The sequence below is a fragment of the Humulus lupulus genome, chromosome 9, assembly GCF_963169125.1.
Source record: "Humulus lupulus chromosome 9, drHumLupu1.1, whole genome shotgun sequence".
NCBI classification, from domain to species: Eukaryota; Viridiplantae; Streptophyta; class Magnoliopsida; order Rosales; family Cannabaceae; genus Humulus; species Humulus lupulus.
Genome location: NC_084801.1, coordinates 7,310,746 through 7,324,599, shown reverse-complemented (window position 1 = coordinate 7,324,599; position 13,854 = coordinate 7,310,746). Strand labels below are relative to the sequence as shown.

The window sequence follows — 13,854 nt, the reverse complement described above, 5'->3', positions numbered from 1 at the left end:
AAAAAAACATAAATAAGTTTATGTCGTGTACTTGACCCCGTTTAACTAAGATTTTATTTTTACTTACAACTAGAAATATAAAATAAGCAAAAGTTGTGGATTATTTTTTTCTATATAAATAACTATTGTAAGTAAATTAAGAATTATAAAAATTATTTTAGTGTAGAAAACAACTTCTCCAAAATTCATTTAGGATAAGTTTGAGATTTTGGTTCACATTATTTATGATTTTAGCTTTGGTCATATCAAAAAGCACTGTATAGAGAAGCTCCAAATAATACTTTACTAGAAAGAGCTTTTTCCACTAAAAAGCATTAAATGGATAAGAAATCCAATCAAGCATTAAATGGGACTTTTTAATATTTTTAAGCTAAAAAATGCTTATTTAAGCTATGCCAACAGAGCTAGAGTCTCCCAGCTTCTTCCAAAAAAGACTATTAAATAATTTTTTTTTTTTTTAAATTTTCTATCCAAACACCTCAAAAAAATAATTTTTTAATTGTAGAAGCTAAACAATAATTTGAAATTAATTTGTTTAAGATGATTAAAAAATTAAATGAACAAATGCATTATTTTCCTTTTAAAAAATACATTAATTTTAAAGTTTAATAATTTGATTTTTTTTTTATAAATAAATTTTAAAATTTGTAAAGTAATGTATTATATAAATGTATGGTATGTTAAATAATAAATATATTAAATTTAATTGAATTCATAAATTAAATAATAAACATCTTATTAAATAGTATTAACTTTAAAAAAAAATTAAACTCCATCACAATTAAATGTGTTGTGTTCTAAAATTATATAATATTTTAAAAAAAAAGAATTTATGTGATTTTTACAATAATTTATATATTTTCGATGTTAATATTGAAATTCTAGATTATACAGTTAACTGTGAGTTACTAATAGTTTTAACTAATACACAATGACTTCAATACTTTTGCTCTAAATATCTTTTAGAAAAATTATAGTTCACTCAAAAATACTATTTGTTTGGTTTGGAGAATAATTAAATATTTGGAAATTTATAAGAAGGTAGAATTGAAATTTACATGTAAGTAAAATATATTCTTTAATTTTTTATTTACGACTAATAATTACAAAATATTTAGATATTGGAGTTAATGGTTAAAGAAATAGAAAAAAATACAAAAGATTCCTAAGAGATTTTAAGAATCATAGATTTTTAAGAATGATTTTGACTATGTTTGAACATATCATTAACTTGGTTTTAATCTCTTGAACATTATGGAGTCATTTGTGAATTAGTAAAAAAAATCAATAAAAGCATAGTCCACATTATTCGAGGTAAACATCACTCTTATTAAATTTCTCGTGACTATTGTTCTTAATTTATAGTCATAATCATTTATTGAGATCATGTGACTATAAAGGATCAAAATAAAAAAATAAAAATCCAGATTAGAAAGATAAAAAGAAAACAATAGTTTGGAGTGTTAGTACTAAAGAAACACTCAATTATATAGACTTGGAAAGTGTAATTTATAAAAAACAAAGGAAAAGAAAATATGAGATGAAACAAGATGAAAGGAACTTTTGATAATCATTTAAACAAATCATTTGGTATGAAGAAATAGATATCTTTTATTAAAGAAAAATATTGCAAGTAGGCCCTTTTCCACATGCAATTACATAATTTAATCAGTTTATTTCCAAAATTTGTTAATTTTATAGTCAATTTCTCAGATTTGTAAATTTTTAAAAAAAAAAGAAAAAGAAAACATAGGATCCCGACAAAAATATAGATTAAGTTTTCTAACACAAGTATTAAGTAGAGCCCACATAAGTTATTCCATGATCAAGTGGCCACAAATTCCCAAGTGATCAAATCTTGAATCTCAAAACTTCAACTTACCCATCTCAGATTTTACCTCTCACTCCTCAAATCTCAGGGCTTTTTAGAGTTTGGACCAAAAAAGCACCGATCTTTGAGGAGGAGGAAGAAGAAGACTACTCAGAAATGAAAATGGGTTTCAGTTTCACAATGGGTCTGAATCTTCTTCTCCTGTTGGCTATGGTGGCTACCAACATACTCTCACTCTACCACCTCTCATCCAACATTCAACAACCAACTTCCAAGCCTTCTACCCCAACTCAACAGGTCCCTGATTACCTCATGCACCAGCTCCAAACCATACGCGCCACCATCAATCACCTCACGCGCCACCACCCCGAACACTCCTCCACGGCGTCTGCGAACAAACCCACCTCCATGCCTTCCGATCTCCTTCTCTACTCTCAGCTCTCTCCCATAGCTTCCTCTTGTCATAACCACCCTGACCTCCTCTTCAAGTACATGAACTACACCCCTTTCTCTCTCTGTCCTCCTGGATCGGACGACGTCGTTGAGGCCCTCATCCTCCGTGGCTGCCACCCTCTTCCACGCCGCCGTTGCTTCTCTAAAACCCCACCAAAACCCTCTTCCTCTTCACTCCCGCACGATCCTTTTCCGGCTAAGCTCCTAGACGACGTCGTTATGTGGAGCAAGTACTCTTCTTGTAAGAGCTTCGATTGCTTGAGCAGGCTGAATCCCAACATGGGTTTCGATATGAACAGTGAAGTTTCAAACTTTTTGAGCTACAAGTCCGAGTTGGACCTCCCGGTTCCTCAGCTGCTTCAGATCGCTAAGGCTGCTAACTCGGTCCTCCGACTCGGGCTGGACATAGGTGGCGGAACAGGCACCTTTGCAGCCAGAATGAAGCTCCACAACATCACTGTTCTGACCACTACATTGAATGTTGCGGCGCCTTACACTGAGGCTGTGGCACTGAGAGGGCTGGTGCCACTCCATGTGCCGCTGCAGCAGCGGTTGCCTGTGTTCGATGGGGTTGTGGACATTGTGCGGTGTGGCCGAGCTGTGAACAGGTGGATTCCGGCTGCCACACTTGAATTCTTGTTGTTTGATGTGGATAGAGTGTTGAGGAGTGGAGGGTACTTGTGGTTGGATCACTTCTTTAGTAAAGGAGTGGATCTTGACAAGGTTTATGCGCCATTGATTGGGAAATTGGGTTACAGAAAAGTGAAATGGGCCACTGCAAGTAAGACTGATTCATCTGGTTTGAAGAATGGAGAGGTTTACTTGACTGCTCTGCTTCAAAAGCCTATTCCCAAATGAGATTTTTTGAGGTAATGAGCTTTCGAGTCTATCTATCTATCTATCTATCCATATATCTACTTTGCCATGCTATCATTTACTCTTTTTATTAGTTCCCATCTGAGTTTTAGTTGGTGGGTCGGTGTACCTATAATTTTAGCTACTTAAAGTAGATCAAGGAGTTTGTGATACTTAGTATGGTGATGGGATAATACTCAACTCAGATCTTTTTGAGAAGAACTACAATTTGTGATGTTTTGATGGTTTAATGCTGCCTGCTATTGTGTTGACATTTGTTTGGATTTGGTTATACTCAATTCTTAAATTATCAGTGTCTGTTGCTTTTGATTTTGAACTCAATTGGTGGCTCATTTGTGATCCAAAGATCATACTCTGTTGACCCAATTCATAGTCTTGGCTATGTATGAGTCAGGATTTTGTTACCAATTTGTTGATTTTGGTCAATGCAAAAAAAAAAAAAAAAGTCTTCATGGAGAGTAATGGTGATTAAATAGATAGTGATGTCAGATTTGGTAAGCAATAAAAGATCTGATTTATTGCCCTGTATTAGCAGAGCTTTATATGTGTTTGTGTCATTTATAATCTAGTTTCAGCTCATAACAATTTCACCTTTTTGTTTTTTTTACACTTCTGATATTTTGATAGGAGAAGTCTTTGATCTCAAAATTTACCCTTATTTTGTTGGGATCATCTTAGAGTCTCTCAAAACAAAAGTAAAGCAAGAACCACTTCTAGTCTAGAAGTTGCACTTGCACACTGTTGAGTTGATGTGATATTCAGCCAGATCATTCAATTTCATGAAAAGTTAGAGCACTGATAATGCTATGTATCTGGACTTTAACCCATAGGAAGATGAAACTATAGCAATTGCTGTGTAGATAATTGGAGTCAAACCTCAGATCTTGTGGGAATAAATTACTGTTCTGACTGTTTGAGTGAGCTACCCCTATTGGGTTATCACTACTAACTTTTTGACCAATAACATATTCATAAGTAGATCAACAACTGAGTCAACAGTGAGTTTACATGGTTCTACATTGTTTTACATAATAATTTCCAAGTTCTAACTAGTTGAAACCCAACTAGTGATATTCATTGATCCATTTTGTTAATCTTACTGATATGGATATAAACTGGCTTGCAGGAAAACTTTATAAAAAGGATTACTTTTGTTCCAAGATTTAAAGACCTTCTCTTCTCTCACTCTTAGAAGATGGATGAGGCTTTGAAATGGAGTAAGAAAACAACATATTTATTTCCACTGAAGTGGGTTATATTTTTTAATTGGTTATTAAGGTAGGGGCAATTGTGGAATAGTAGATAAACATAGTGGGATAAAAGGTGAACCAAAAGATCCATGTGAAGAAAAAAAAAAAAAAGCTTAGCTGAAGACTGAAGTGATAATCTTTTGTTGGCATCTTGACTGTTTGTAAGATAAAGTTATTCCTTTAATTTTTTTTAGAAATAAAGAATATGGAGAATATTGTGAAAAAAGCAATGCTTTTATTGAGACAATTCTTAGCAGGAAAATGGTAAAGAGGCAAAGGAACAAAGTGTGAGATATTTCATTGCTAAAAGCTTTGAATCCATTTTAGAAAAGCTGGGTTGAAAAAGTAAAGGAAAAACTCAATAAATGTCTTACTTCCCATGCTAATTGCCAAGTCCATTTTGTCTAACATTTTCTTTCTACTTTTACAAAATCAATTATTATGGCAAATTTTTTTTAAAAAAAATTATGTTCCTTTTTCTTAGGGGCCTGTTCTTCTTATTAGTTTTTGTTTAATTCATTGTCCCACCTATTACCATATATTAAAATTCACAATCTAAAAAACCTGTCATTAGTAATAGTAGTATTGTACTCAATTATCTATGGTTCATTGTTTTATACAAAATTTTCTCTTAGATAATTGAAATTAATGGTCCCATTGTTTCTCCCATTGGATGTCTTAAAGTTACAATCTTAGCAATTAAGTTATTGACTTTTGAATTAAATAGCAATTAAGTTCTTTTCACTAAAAAATAATTAAAATTTTATATATAAAAAAAATCATATGTTCCACTCGCGTTGTTATATCTGAACGTGTTTTGGGACAAGTTTTTTATTTTTTAAGCAGATGTTCCACAATTTATTTAGTAAAATTGAACTTCCATGACTTAAATATTATTTAAAAAAAAATCATAATAAATAGCATAATTCAATGACCAATGCCATCAACTACACTTAAAATTTAAGACATCATAAATATAATGAGGCATTGTGGTCATAAATTTCTAACTGATTAAAACATAATTATAATGGTTAATTCATATGTAATGACTAATAATTGATTAAATAGTCTCTAGTTGGAGTGGAGTAGCTTTATCAATACTCAAACTCAATAAGCTTGTTACTCCAATCTAAGTTAACTTTTTCAACTACCACCACCAAAAGAGAGAGAGAGCATTGGTTTGGTGGTGACCAATGGAGAAAATAGAGGGTTCTCAGGTGTCACAATCAACTCCCATTAATTCTTCAATAGTACACCATGGGCATGCACTTCATGGAAATGATTCACAGAAGAAAACAAACAAAGCCATCACAAAAAAGTGAAATCATTGAGAAAACTTTTGACAAATTAGGATAAAGGCTATTATCTATTATATGTGCTTATGATGCTCAGCCAAGTTTTCAACCATGCAACAATGTCATGCAAAATATTTCAGATAAACTCTTTATCAATAATATTTTATTTTTTTTAATTTTGAATATATTTATAAGAATTTCGGCTTCGAACAACATGACAAAATTCAAGCAATTTATTACACCAGACTGCATAAATCATTCCAAACCTTCATAACATGAGATATTTAGGTGATAGAATAATATATTAACCACTGTAACTCAAAGAAAACATCACTTTTGTAAGAGAGGAGAAACATACAAGCTAAATAAGTACCTCTTAGATGTCTACTTAAGACCAGAGCATAAACGTGAGAAGTAGACCATCTTTATTGGTTGGCCAAGAATTTACTTCACATAGCTCAAAAAAGTTCAGCTGGAAACTTTCCTCCTCAGCAGGTGTTTTAGCTCAAGTTTATTGATCTTGGCAGCAAGTATGAAGTCGTTCTCAGTCAATCCACCTATTTACATTACAATTTACAAGTGCAAAAGATGTCAGTCTAGTGCAGCAAATGTCAAATATTGCAAATGAAATAATAAAATTAAGCTTAAAAAATTATAATAATAAATAAATAAATATTTGGTGGGTCACATTCATTTATGTACATGATCATCCAACCCATGTTGAAAAGTTCATCTACAATTAACAGTATTATAATATTATTGAGCCAGGAGATAAAGTTCTGAGACAATTGAGGAAAGAGATAAGGTATTTCTAAGGGTAACCATATGCCGTACAGTGGCCAATATGACCCATTTCTTTTTTTGAATTGATAGCACAATGGTATTAGTGAGTGTGTGCATATACCCCAGCCAGTTTCGAACCTGGGTCAGACCCCTTTGCCCACTGAGCTAGCCTTAGTGGGTATCAACACGACCCATTTTAACCTCCAAAGGCACTATGATTAAGATATCTCAACACGTGTGTGGGACAACCTTAATGTGAACATTTTGCACTCTGATGGAAAGAAAACTCAATTCTTCTAATATCTTTACCAAGGAGTCAAAGACAGTAGCATAATCGAAATTCCATAGTTCAGTTTCAAGATGAAATCAGCTTTAATTTATAAAATCTTAACCAGAAAGTGATTTAGTATGTCATGTAACAATCAACCACTTCCAAATATGATTACCAAGTAATAACTTAAAAACATTATAGACCTAATAGCAAGAGGACTTGTATAACTAAGGTTCTATACTAGGTTATCACTTAGAAAAATAATAATTTAAACCACAGTTTGAACAATGGCAAATGCTCACCAACTGCATGTGTCCAGATCTCAATTGTGACATTGTTCCATCCAACAAGGTGAAGATCTGGATGATGACCTGCAGAAGCAAATCGACATAATTTTCACACAATTCAACATCAATCATACGTTGAAGTTTGGAAACATATTTGCATCAGAAAATATTGAAAGTTCAAGTCTAGATACCTTCAGCTTCAGCAACATCAGCTACAAACTTGAATAATTCCAATCCTTTAGTGAAACTCTTCACTTTCCATGAATGATTCAGTTTTAGTTTACCATCTTCATTAATCAGATTCCATCCATCCACCTGAAGCGTATAAAAATAAATGAAGAAAAATTATTATTATTATTATTATTTTGACAGGGGGGGGAGCTTTTGAACTTGGGACTCCTCTTCACAAAGAGAAGTGTAGTATCACTAAGCTATGCCTATGACCCCAAAAAAAACTTTTATATATATGATCTAGATGAAGAAAAGACATTCAACCACAAACCTTTTGAATCAGATGATTTGCAACTTCTTCAGTCATGGGTCGCAAATCCTTGGAATTGCATGGCACACATTTCTTGGTTGACAAATCTGACAGAGACAAAAAAACAAGAATATCATGTAATTTTTTCCTTTCCATTTTTAGGAAAAAAGTACAATCTATAAAATTATTAACTTTAAAAGAGGCCCATTTCCATTACAAATACGGTCAGTATCACCGCATTCTGGAAAAAAAGAAAGCAATAAGTGCCTGTGGCAAACAAAATCCAGAAAGTACACATTCTAAGGATAAAGATAGGTAGAAGATCATCCATCTAATTACTACCATCCGAAAGGAATATCAAGCTACACAGTGTGGTTCATCACAAGATGGTGAAAGGTCTACACGCACCTTGGCTGGTGCAAAAGGTTCTAAATCCATAAACTGGCCTTTTACTTGATGACACCGCTTCATAGTTTTGAAATATCTCAGATAATAGGATGCTGGCACTGTAAGTGAGTAGAAACTCATCTATATTAATTAATATTTTCAATTCCGAAAAAGGATAGTGAAAAACGAAGTCAATTATGATGACAAAAACTAGTTTTCTGGCATTGTAAAGCTTGTAGCGTGATGAAAAATTTGTTTGTTGTAATCCATGAATAAGAATAATTAAGAACCTTTAATCCAAGTCTTTAAATACTCTTGTGCCGAATTAAATTTTACCAAGTATTAGGAAACAACCTCAATGCATGGAGAAAAATCAGAGCAATAAGGTAAAATGTGTTTACAAAAAGCACAACAAGCTCTAAATACCATATGTTAGAGAATTATGTTTTTGGAAGTTCCATATGTTTACAAAATTCAACACCAAATAATTTTCTTTAAATGGATTCCCTAAATCAATGTATCAAACTGAAGTAACTCATCATAAAGAATAAATTTAAGTTATAAACAAATGCAAGTGTGCAACAACACTAGAAATCCCACTGTACACACTCAAATGCTACTGAAAAAAAAATCAAAATATTGATTCCAGTTGAGCAAACACAGACACCCAAATACAAAACATTACCCACTGTAATGGCATAAGCTACACAAATTAATGTATTTTAGTACCATTCTTTCAATTTATATTAAATTCTTTGAATCCCAAACAAAAGTGTGATAAGAAAACAAAAATGTATTCTAATATGCAAGACATGTCAGTAAAAATATTGAAGACATTCCCTTTCAATTAGCTTCTCTTTTTCACATTCAGAACAAATGGCTTAGGCTTAGGACACGCAGCACATATCCATGCTCACGAATACGAGCAGGTTAACAAAATCAAATCAGCATAAATTCATTGTCATCAGGATGGCCACTATCACCAGTAACAAAAGTATGTACACCACCTTAAGCTCAATCCAACTACAGCCTGGTGTTTTCCACACATTTTCTTGTCTCAATGTATTTCTAACTCCTGATACTTCTTCATATCGACCATCTACTCCATAAATTTTGGATATCAGAACATAACTACTACAATGCCCTGGTTCAAGTTCAATTTCCCGCTGTCAAGTAATCTTGGCAAAATCTGCATCACTGTAAAAAAACGATGATATCCAATACTATTGTACTGATCACCATTATTTTCCAACAACTAACATTTTTTTGTATCCATGAATCTCTCTACCATGAATCAATGCAGCCAAATTAGAGCAAGGTAAAACGAACTGCAGTTATTTTGACCAGATCAGGCAGAACTCCTGATGTTAACATCCTGTCGAAGAGCCTCAGTTGTGCCATCATGATCACCACATTTGTTCATTAACCATGTCATTCCACCCACAGGACCGCATCTTTCTTAGACATTTCCACAAACAGTTGTTGTTCATCAATCCAAGGCACTACCAACATACACATCCAACTCAAACCCAAGTTTGAACAACAATCCATTAATCTTCCTAAGTCCATTAAACCACTACAAGCTCTAATAACATATGAATATTGTACTTAACCAGAACAACAACAACAACAACAACAACACTCACCTCACGCATTCTAAGGTAAAACTTCAAACCATCTCCTAACCTCTCATTGGAAATGAACCCAGAAATCACAGCACTGCCATTGGTAAGCTTAGTACTGAACTTGTTCACCGGTCTTTCCGAATAGCACAAACTTGTAACAAGGCGATACAAGTACTGATGAAGCCTTGAACTTGAAAAAGAGAAGCCAATTGAACGAATATTGTTCCTTTATTCATTCATCCTTACTCATACACACATATATAAATAATAAAATAAAAATCAGAAAAAATGAAAAAAAAAAAAAAAAAAGGAAAGAAGAGAAGAGAAGCACCGTCCATGAGATCCAACCAAGCTTTGAAACGCCGATGTTAATGGTACCTGAAACGAACACAGATCAAAAACAACAAATTGAAGAATCTAAGAGAGAGAGAGTCGGTACCTTGGGCGTGGGCTTAGAGAGGGAAAGAAGAGAGAGACGCAGCATCTGGTTGGTTTGAGAGGGATTTATATGACAAAATTCAGTTACAGTTTCACAAGGATAACGACCTTTTCTTCTCTTTGTTTTAGATTTTTTTTTTTTTTTGGAAGATAAATGTTATGTGCACTGAATAATAACGCTAAAATTACCCCTCCAAATAAATTATATTACAATTTCAAAAAAAGAAATTAAATAAATTATATTACAAAACTATAACCTTAAACTATAATGAAAACATATTTTGGATACTTAACAGTTAAAAGGAAAAGAACTAATATATTCAAACTTATCACAAAAATAAATAATGTCATATAGGTATTTAAAATAGATTAAACTGAACACAATTTAAAAAAAAAAGATAATTAACAATGAAAATCCAAAGTAGTTAGATTCCTAGTATTTTAAATACTCATATAATAGTTCGTACCGGGCGGCCTATTTTTGAAAGAGTAGGCCCAGCACGGCCCATATCGTGTCGTATTGGGTTCAAATCAGGCCGGCCCACTTTCAAACTCATTTTATTATGGGGCCTATTTTCACCAAAATACACTATAAATGAGGTCTATTTTCACTAATTTCTATTTTATTATTGTCAAAATATGTGAAGATAGGGAATTGAACCATCCAACTCATCTTTAACAATTAATTAACTTACCACCAATTCAAATACATTTTTTTGTTTAAATTATAGTTTTAGATATTTTTATATACTTTTTAACAATACTTTACACAAAATCATATCAAAGATAATTATTAGAATTTGAATACCTACTAATAAATGCTAAAAAATTTAACTCACAAATCTTAAAATAAATTAATATAAATATTGAGAAAAATAAGACTTCTATTATCATTTTAATTTATAAATAATAGACAAATAAAAATTTATTATCATTATTAATGTCAAAATATCGGGTTTTTTATTGTGTTGTGCTTTCGAGTTAGTTTGTTCGTGCTTTCGTGTCATACCTTCAGGCTTGTCGTGTCGTGCCGTGCTCAGGCTCATGTCGTGTCGTGCCGTACCAATTTTCAATTTGTGTTGTGCCTAGTCCAAGCCCATATTTTTTCGTGTTGTGTCGTGCTCGTGCCTCCCGAGCTCGTGCCAGTTTCGCGCCGTGCTAGAAAGCTTGGCCCATATTTACAGCTCTAGTTACTAGTATTTGAGAAATGCTAGGGTACTATAGGATGCACAATACCTTAAGACATGCAAGATTGTTACTAAATGGTACCAATACTCTTAAATTTTGTTTACCGGAGAAGAAAATTTTGTAAAAAAAATGTAAATTAGAAATGGCATAAATAATACTAAATTTATTGGTGTTGAGATTGTAAGATACTTTAGAAGGATATAAATGTCAAAATATATATATATAAAGAGCTAAGTTGTAAATAATATATTAAACTAGGCTTAATGTAGGTTCGCCTATAACATCAATAATGATATGCTACTAAGAGTATTTCTTATGTGCTCTCTAATTTTTTTTTAGCTATAATATGGAGAGAAATATAATAAGTAACACTCTATCCATTTCCTTATATTCACCTTCCAAAACATAGTATCGAGAAGAGCTAGCTGAAGGAGTTTGATAAAAGTAACTCTGCAAAATAGCTTTTGAGTAATCGGTAAAAATGATGTTTTTTTAAGTCATTTTGTAATTTGGCATATTTTTAATAATTTTTTGCAAAATGATCTCATTTTATAATTTCGACTAATTATCTGAATTTTTTGACTGGCTGACTGAAAAATTTCGACTGGCTAGTGTTGGATACTATTTTGTAAAAAATTATCAAAACTAGGTCAGAGTGCAAAATGACTTAAAAAAATAGACCATTTTGCCAAATGACCCATAACTTTTTAATCATGTTACTTCAAATTTAGCTAAAAAATAGAGTAACTTTTGGAGTTGCTTGAAGGTATTGGACATTAATGGCTTTACTACGATGTTATTAAAAAATTTAGTAGGGGTGCTCAGAATCCAAACAAATTCAATTACACTGAATCAATCCAAACCAATCTAATTACAAAAAATTGGATATTCAATTACAATTGAATTGTATTGAATTTGTAAAGTTGGATGTTAACTGGATTTGATCGAATGACGGATGAGACTATGAAAATCCAATTAGAAACCAATCCAATCCAATTACAATTAAAAATATATATATTATATATATATCATATTAATTATAAATATATTTAATTATTTTATCTTTTTTCATAGGTTTTAGCATTTTTGAGATGTTATTATTGTTGTTCTCGTATTATTTATTATAGCACCTAGTTATTAGTTTGAGATATTAGCAATAAAATTTAATAGACTTAATGGTGTAAATTTAATATTTCAAGCACTTATAATTGTAAAGATGTAATTTAGTATTATTACTACATAGTGTCTAGTTTTTTGTGTGCTTTTTCTACTTATTAATTTTTTTAGTATTAAAAATTTAGATTCAAAGACAAAATAACCGATCCAATCAAATTACAAATTCAATTAAAATTGGATTGGATTGGATTGGTTTTTTAGGCCAAGTCGGATTAGATTGGATGATGATTTCTAATATCCAACATTTAATTGGATTTGATTAGTTAATGGTAAAAATGTTAGATCGGATCGAATGATCACCCCTAATTTTTAGTACATTCAAAATAATCGATCAAATCTAATTACAAATACAATTAAAATTATATTGGATTGGATTGGCTTTTCAGGCCAAGTCGGATTGGATTGTATGATGATTTCTAACATCCAACCTTTAATTGAATTGGATTAGTAAGGGTAAAAATGTTAGATCGGATCGGATGCGCACTTCTAATTTTTAGTACAGTCGTGAATGTTAAATCTAGCCAAACCATTAGTCAAAAATAAATATGTAGAATAAAAAATAAATTAAATAACATTTTTTTCTACTTCATTTTTTTACTATTTCACAAAGTTTTTTTAAGATATTTTCTTTTTATTTTTAAATTGTTCTTAATTTTTTGTCAAAACATTCTATACAACTGAGGCCCTCATTCCAATTAGGGTTGTGCATAAATTTTTACAATCCGCCCAACCCGAATAAACTATCAAAACTAATCCGAAAAAACCGTCAAAAAATACAACCCGAATAAACCGACCAAAATTTAAACCGCCCAATTGTTACATTGGGCAAGTTGAAAATAATTATCTACCCGCCCAATATAATCCGACCCGCCCAATTAAGAATTTATTATTTTTAATACATTTAAATAAATATATTAAATTTATATATTTATACTTAATTAAATTTATATTTGTAATTGGACTTTGGTTTGTAATTGGACTTTGGACTATATTAATTTTCTTTTTCATTTTAATGATATATGTTTGTTACTTTGTTTAATATTTTTAATGTTGATGCAATTATTAATATATTGCCAATTAATATATAAGAATTTTTTTCAAATAAATATATAAATTAAGTAAGTTTTGTTTTATTTTTTTACTATAAATTTAAAATATTGTTTTAAGCTTAAAAAGATAAACTTCACACTATTAATACTAGTATTTAAAAGAAAAAAAACTACAAAAATGTAAAAAAAAAAAATACCACTTCGGTTTGGGCAGGTTGATCCGACCAACCCGCCCAAACTATTAGACGGGTTAAATTTATTTATTTTTTAATTAGACAAGTTACAAATTCACTTTTGCTATACCTTGTAACCCAACCAACCCGCCCAATGATTAGCCCTAATTCCAATTCTAAAAGATAAAACAGGTACTCATTCCCATGTGTACTAACCGATAATAGGCCAGTTTAAAATAATGAAAAATCGAGGGATCACAATTCTATTTCTTAATTTTATTCCTCTACTTG

General features: G+C 31.5%; 2 protein-coding genes across 2 annotated transcripts; one reads left to right on the top strand and one right to left on the bottom strand.

Moving 5' to 3' along the window:
• The first annotated feature begins 1,856 nt into the window (after positions 1-1,856).
• Positions 1,857-4,806, top strand: LOC133801024 (probable methyltransferase At1g29790). Its single transcript, XM_062239150.1, has 2 exons — positions 1,857-3,153; positions 4,287-4,806. The coding sequence occupies exon 1, from the start codon at positions 1,988-1,990 to the stop codon at positions 3,140-3,142; it is 1,155 nt and encodes a 384-aa protein (XP_062095134.1). The 5' UTR covers positions 1,857-1,987; the 3' UTR covers positions 3,143-3,153; positions 4,287-4,806.
• Positions 4,807-5,920: 1,114 nt separating this feature from the next.
• On the bottom strand, positions 5,921-10,128 carry LOC133801025 (pterin-4-alpha-carbinolamine dehydratase 2, mitochondrial). Its single transcript, XM_062239151.1, has 7 exons — positions 9,979-10,128; positions 9,871-9,917; positions 7,936-8,033; positions 7,549-7,634; positions 7,238-7,361; positions 7,062-7,130; positions 5,921-6,262 (listed from the first exon to the last, which is right to left on the bottom strand). The coding sequence occupies exons 1-7, from the start codon at positions 10,021-10,023 to the stop codon at positions 6,174-6,176; spliced, it is 558 nt and encodes a 185-aa protein (XP_062095135.1). The 5' UTR covers positions 10,024-10,128; the 3' UTR covers positions 5,921-6,173.
• Positions 10,129-13,854: the final 3,726 nt, after the last annotated feature.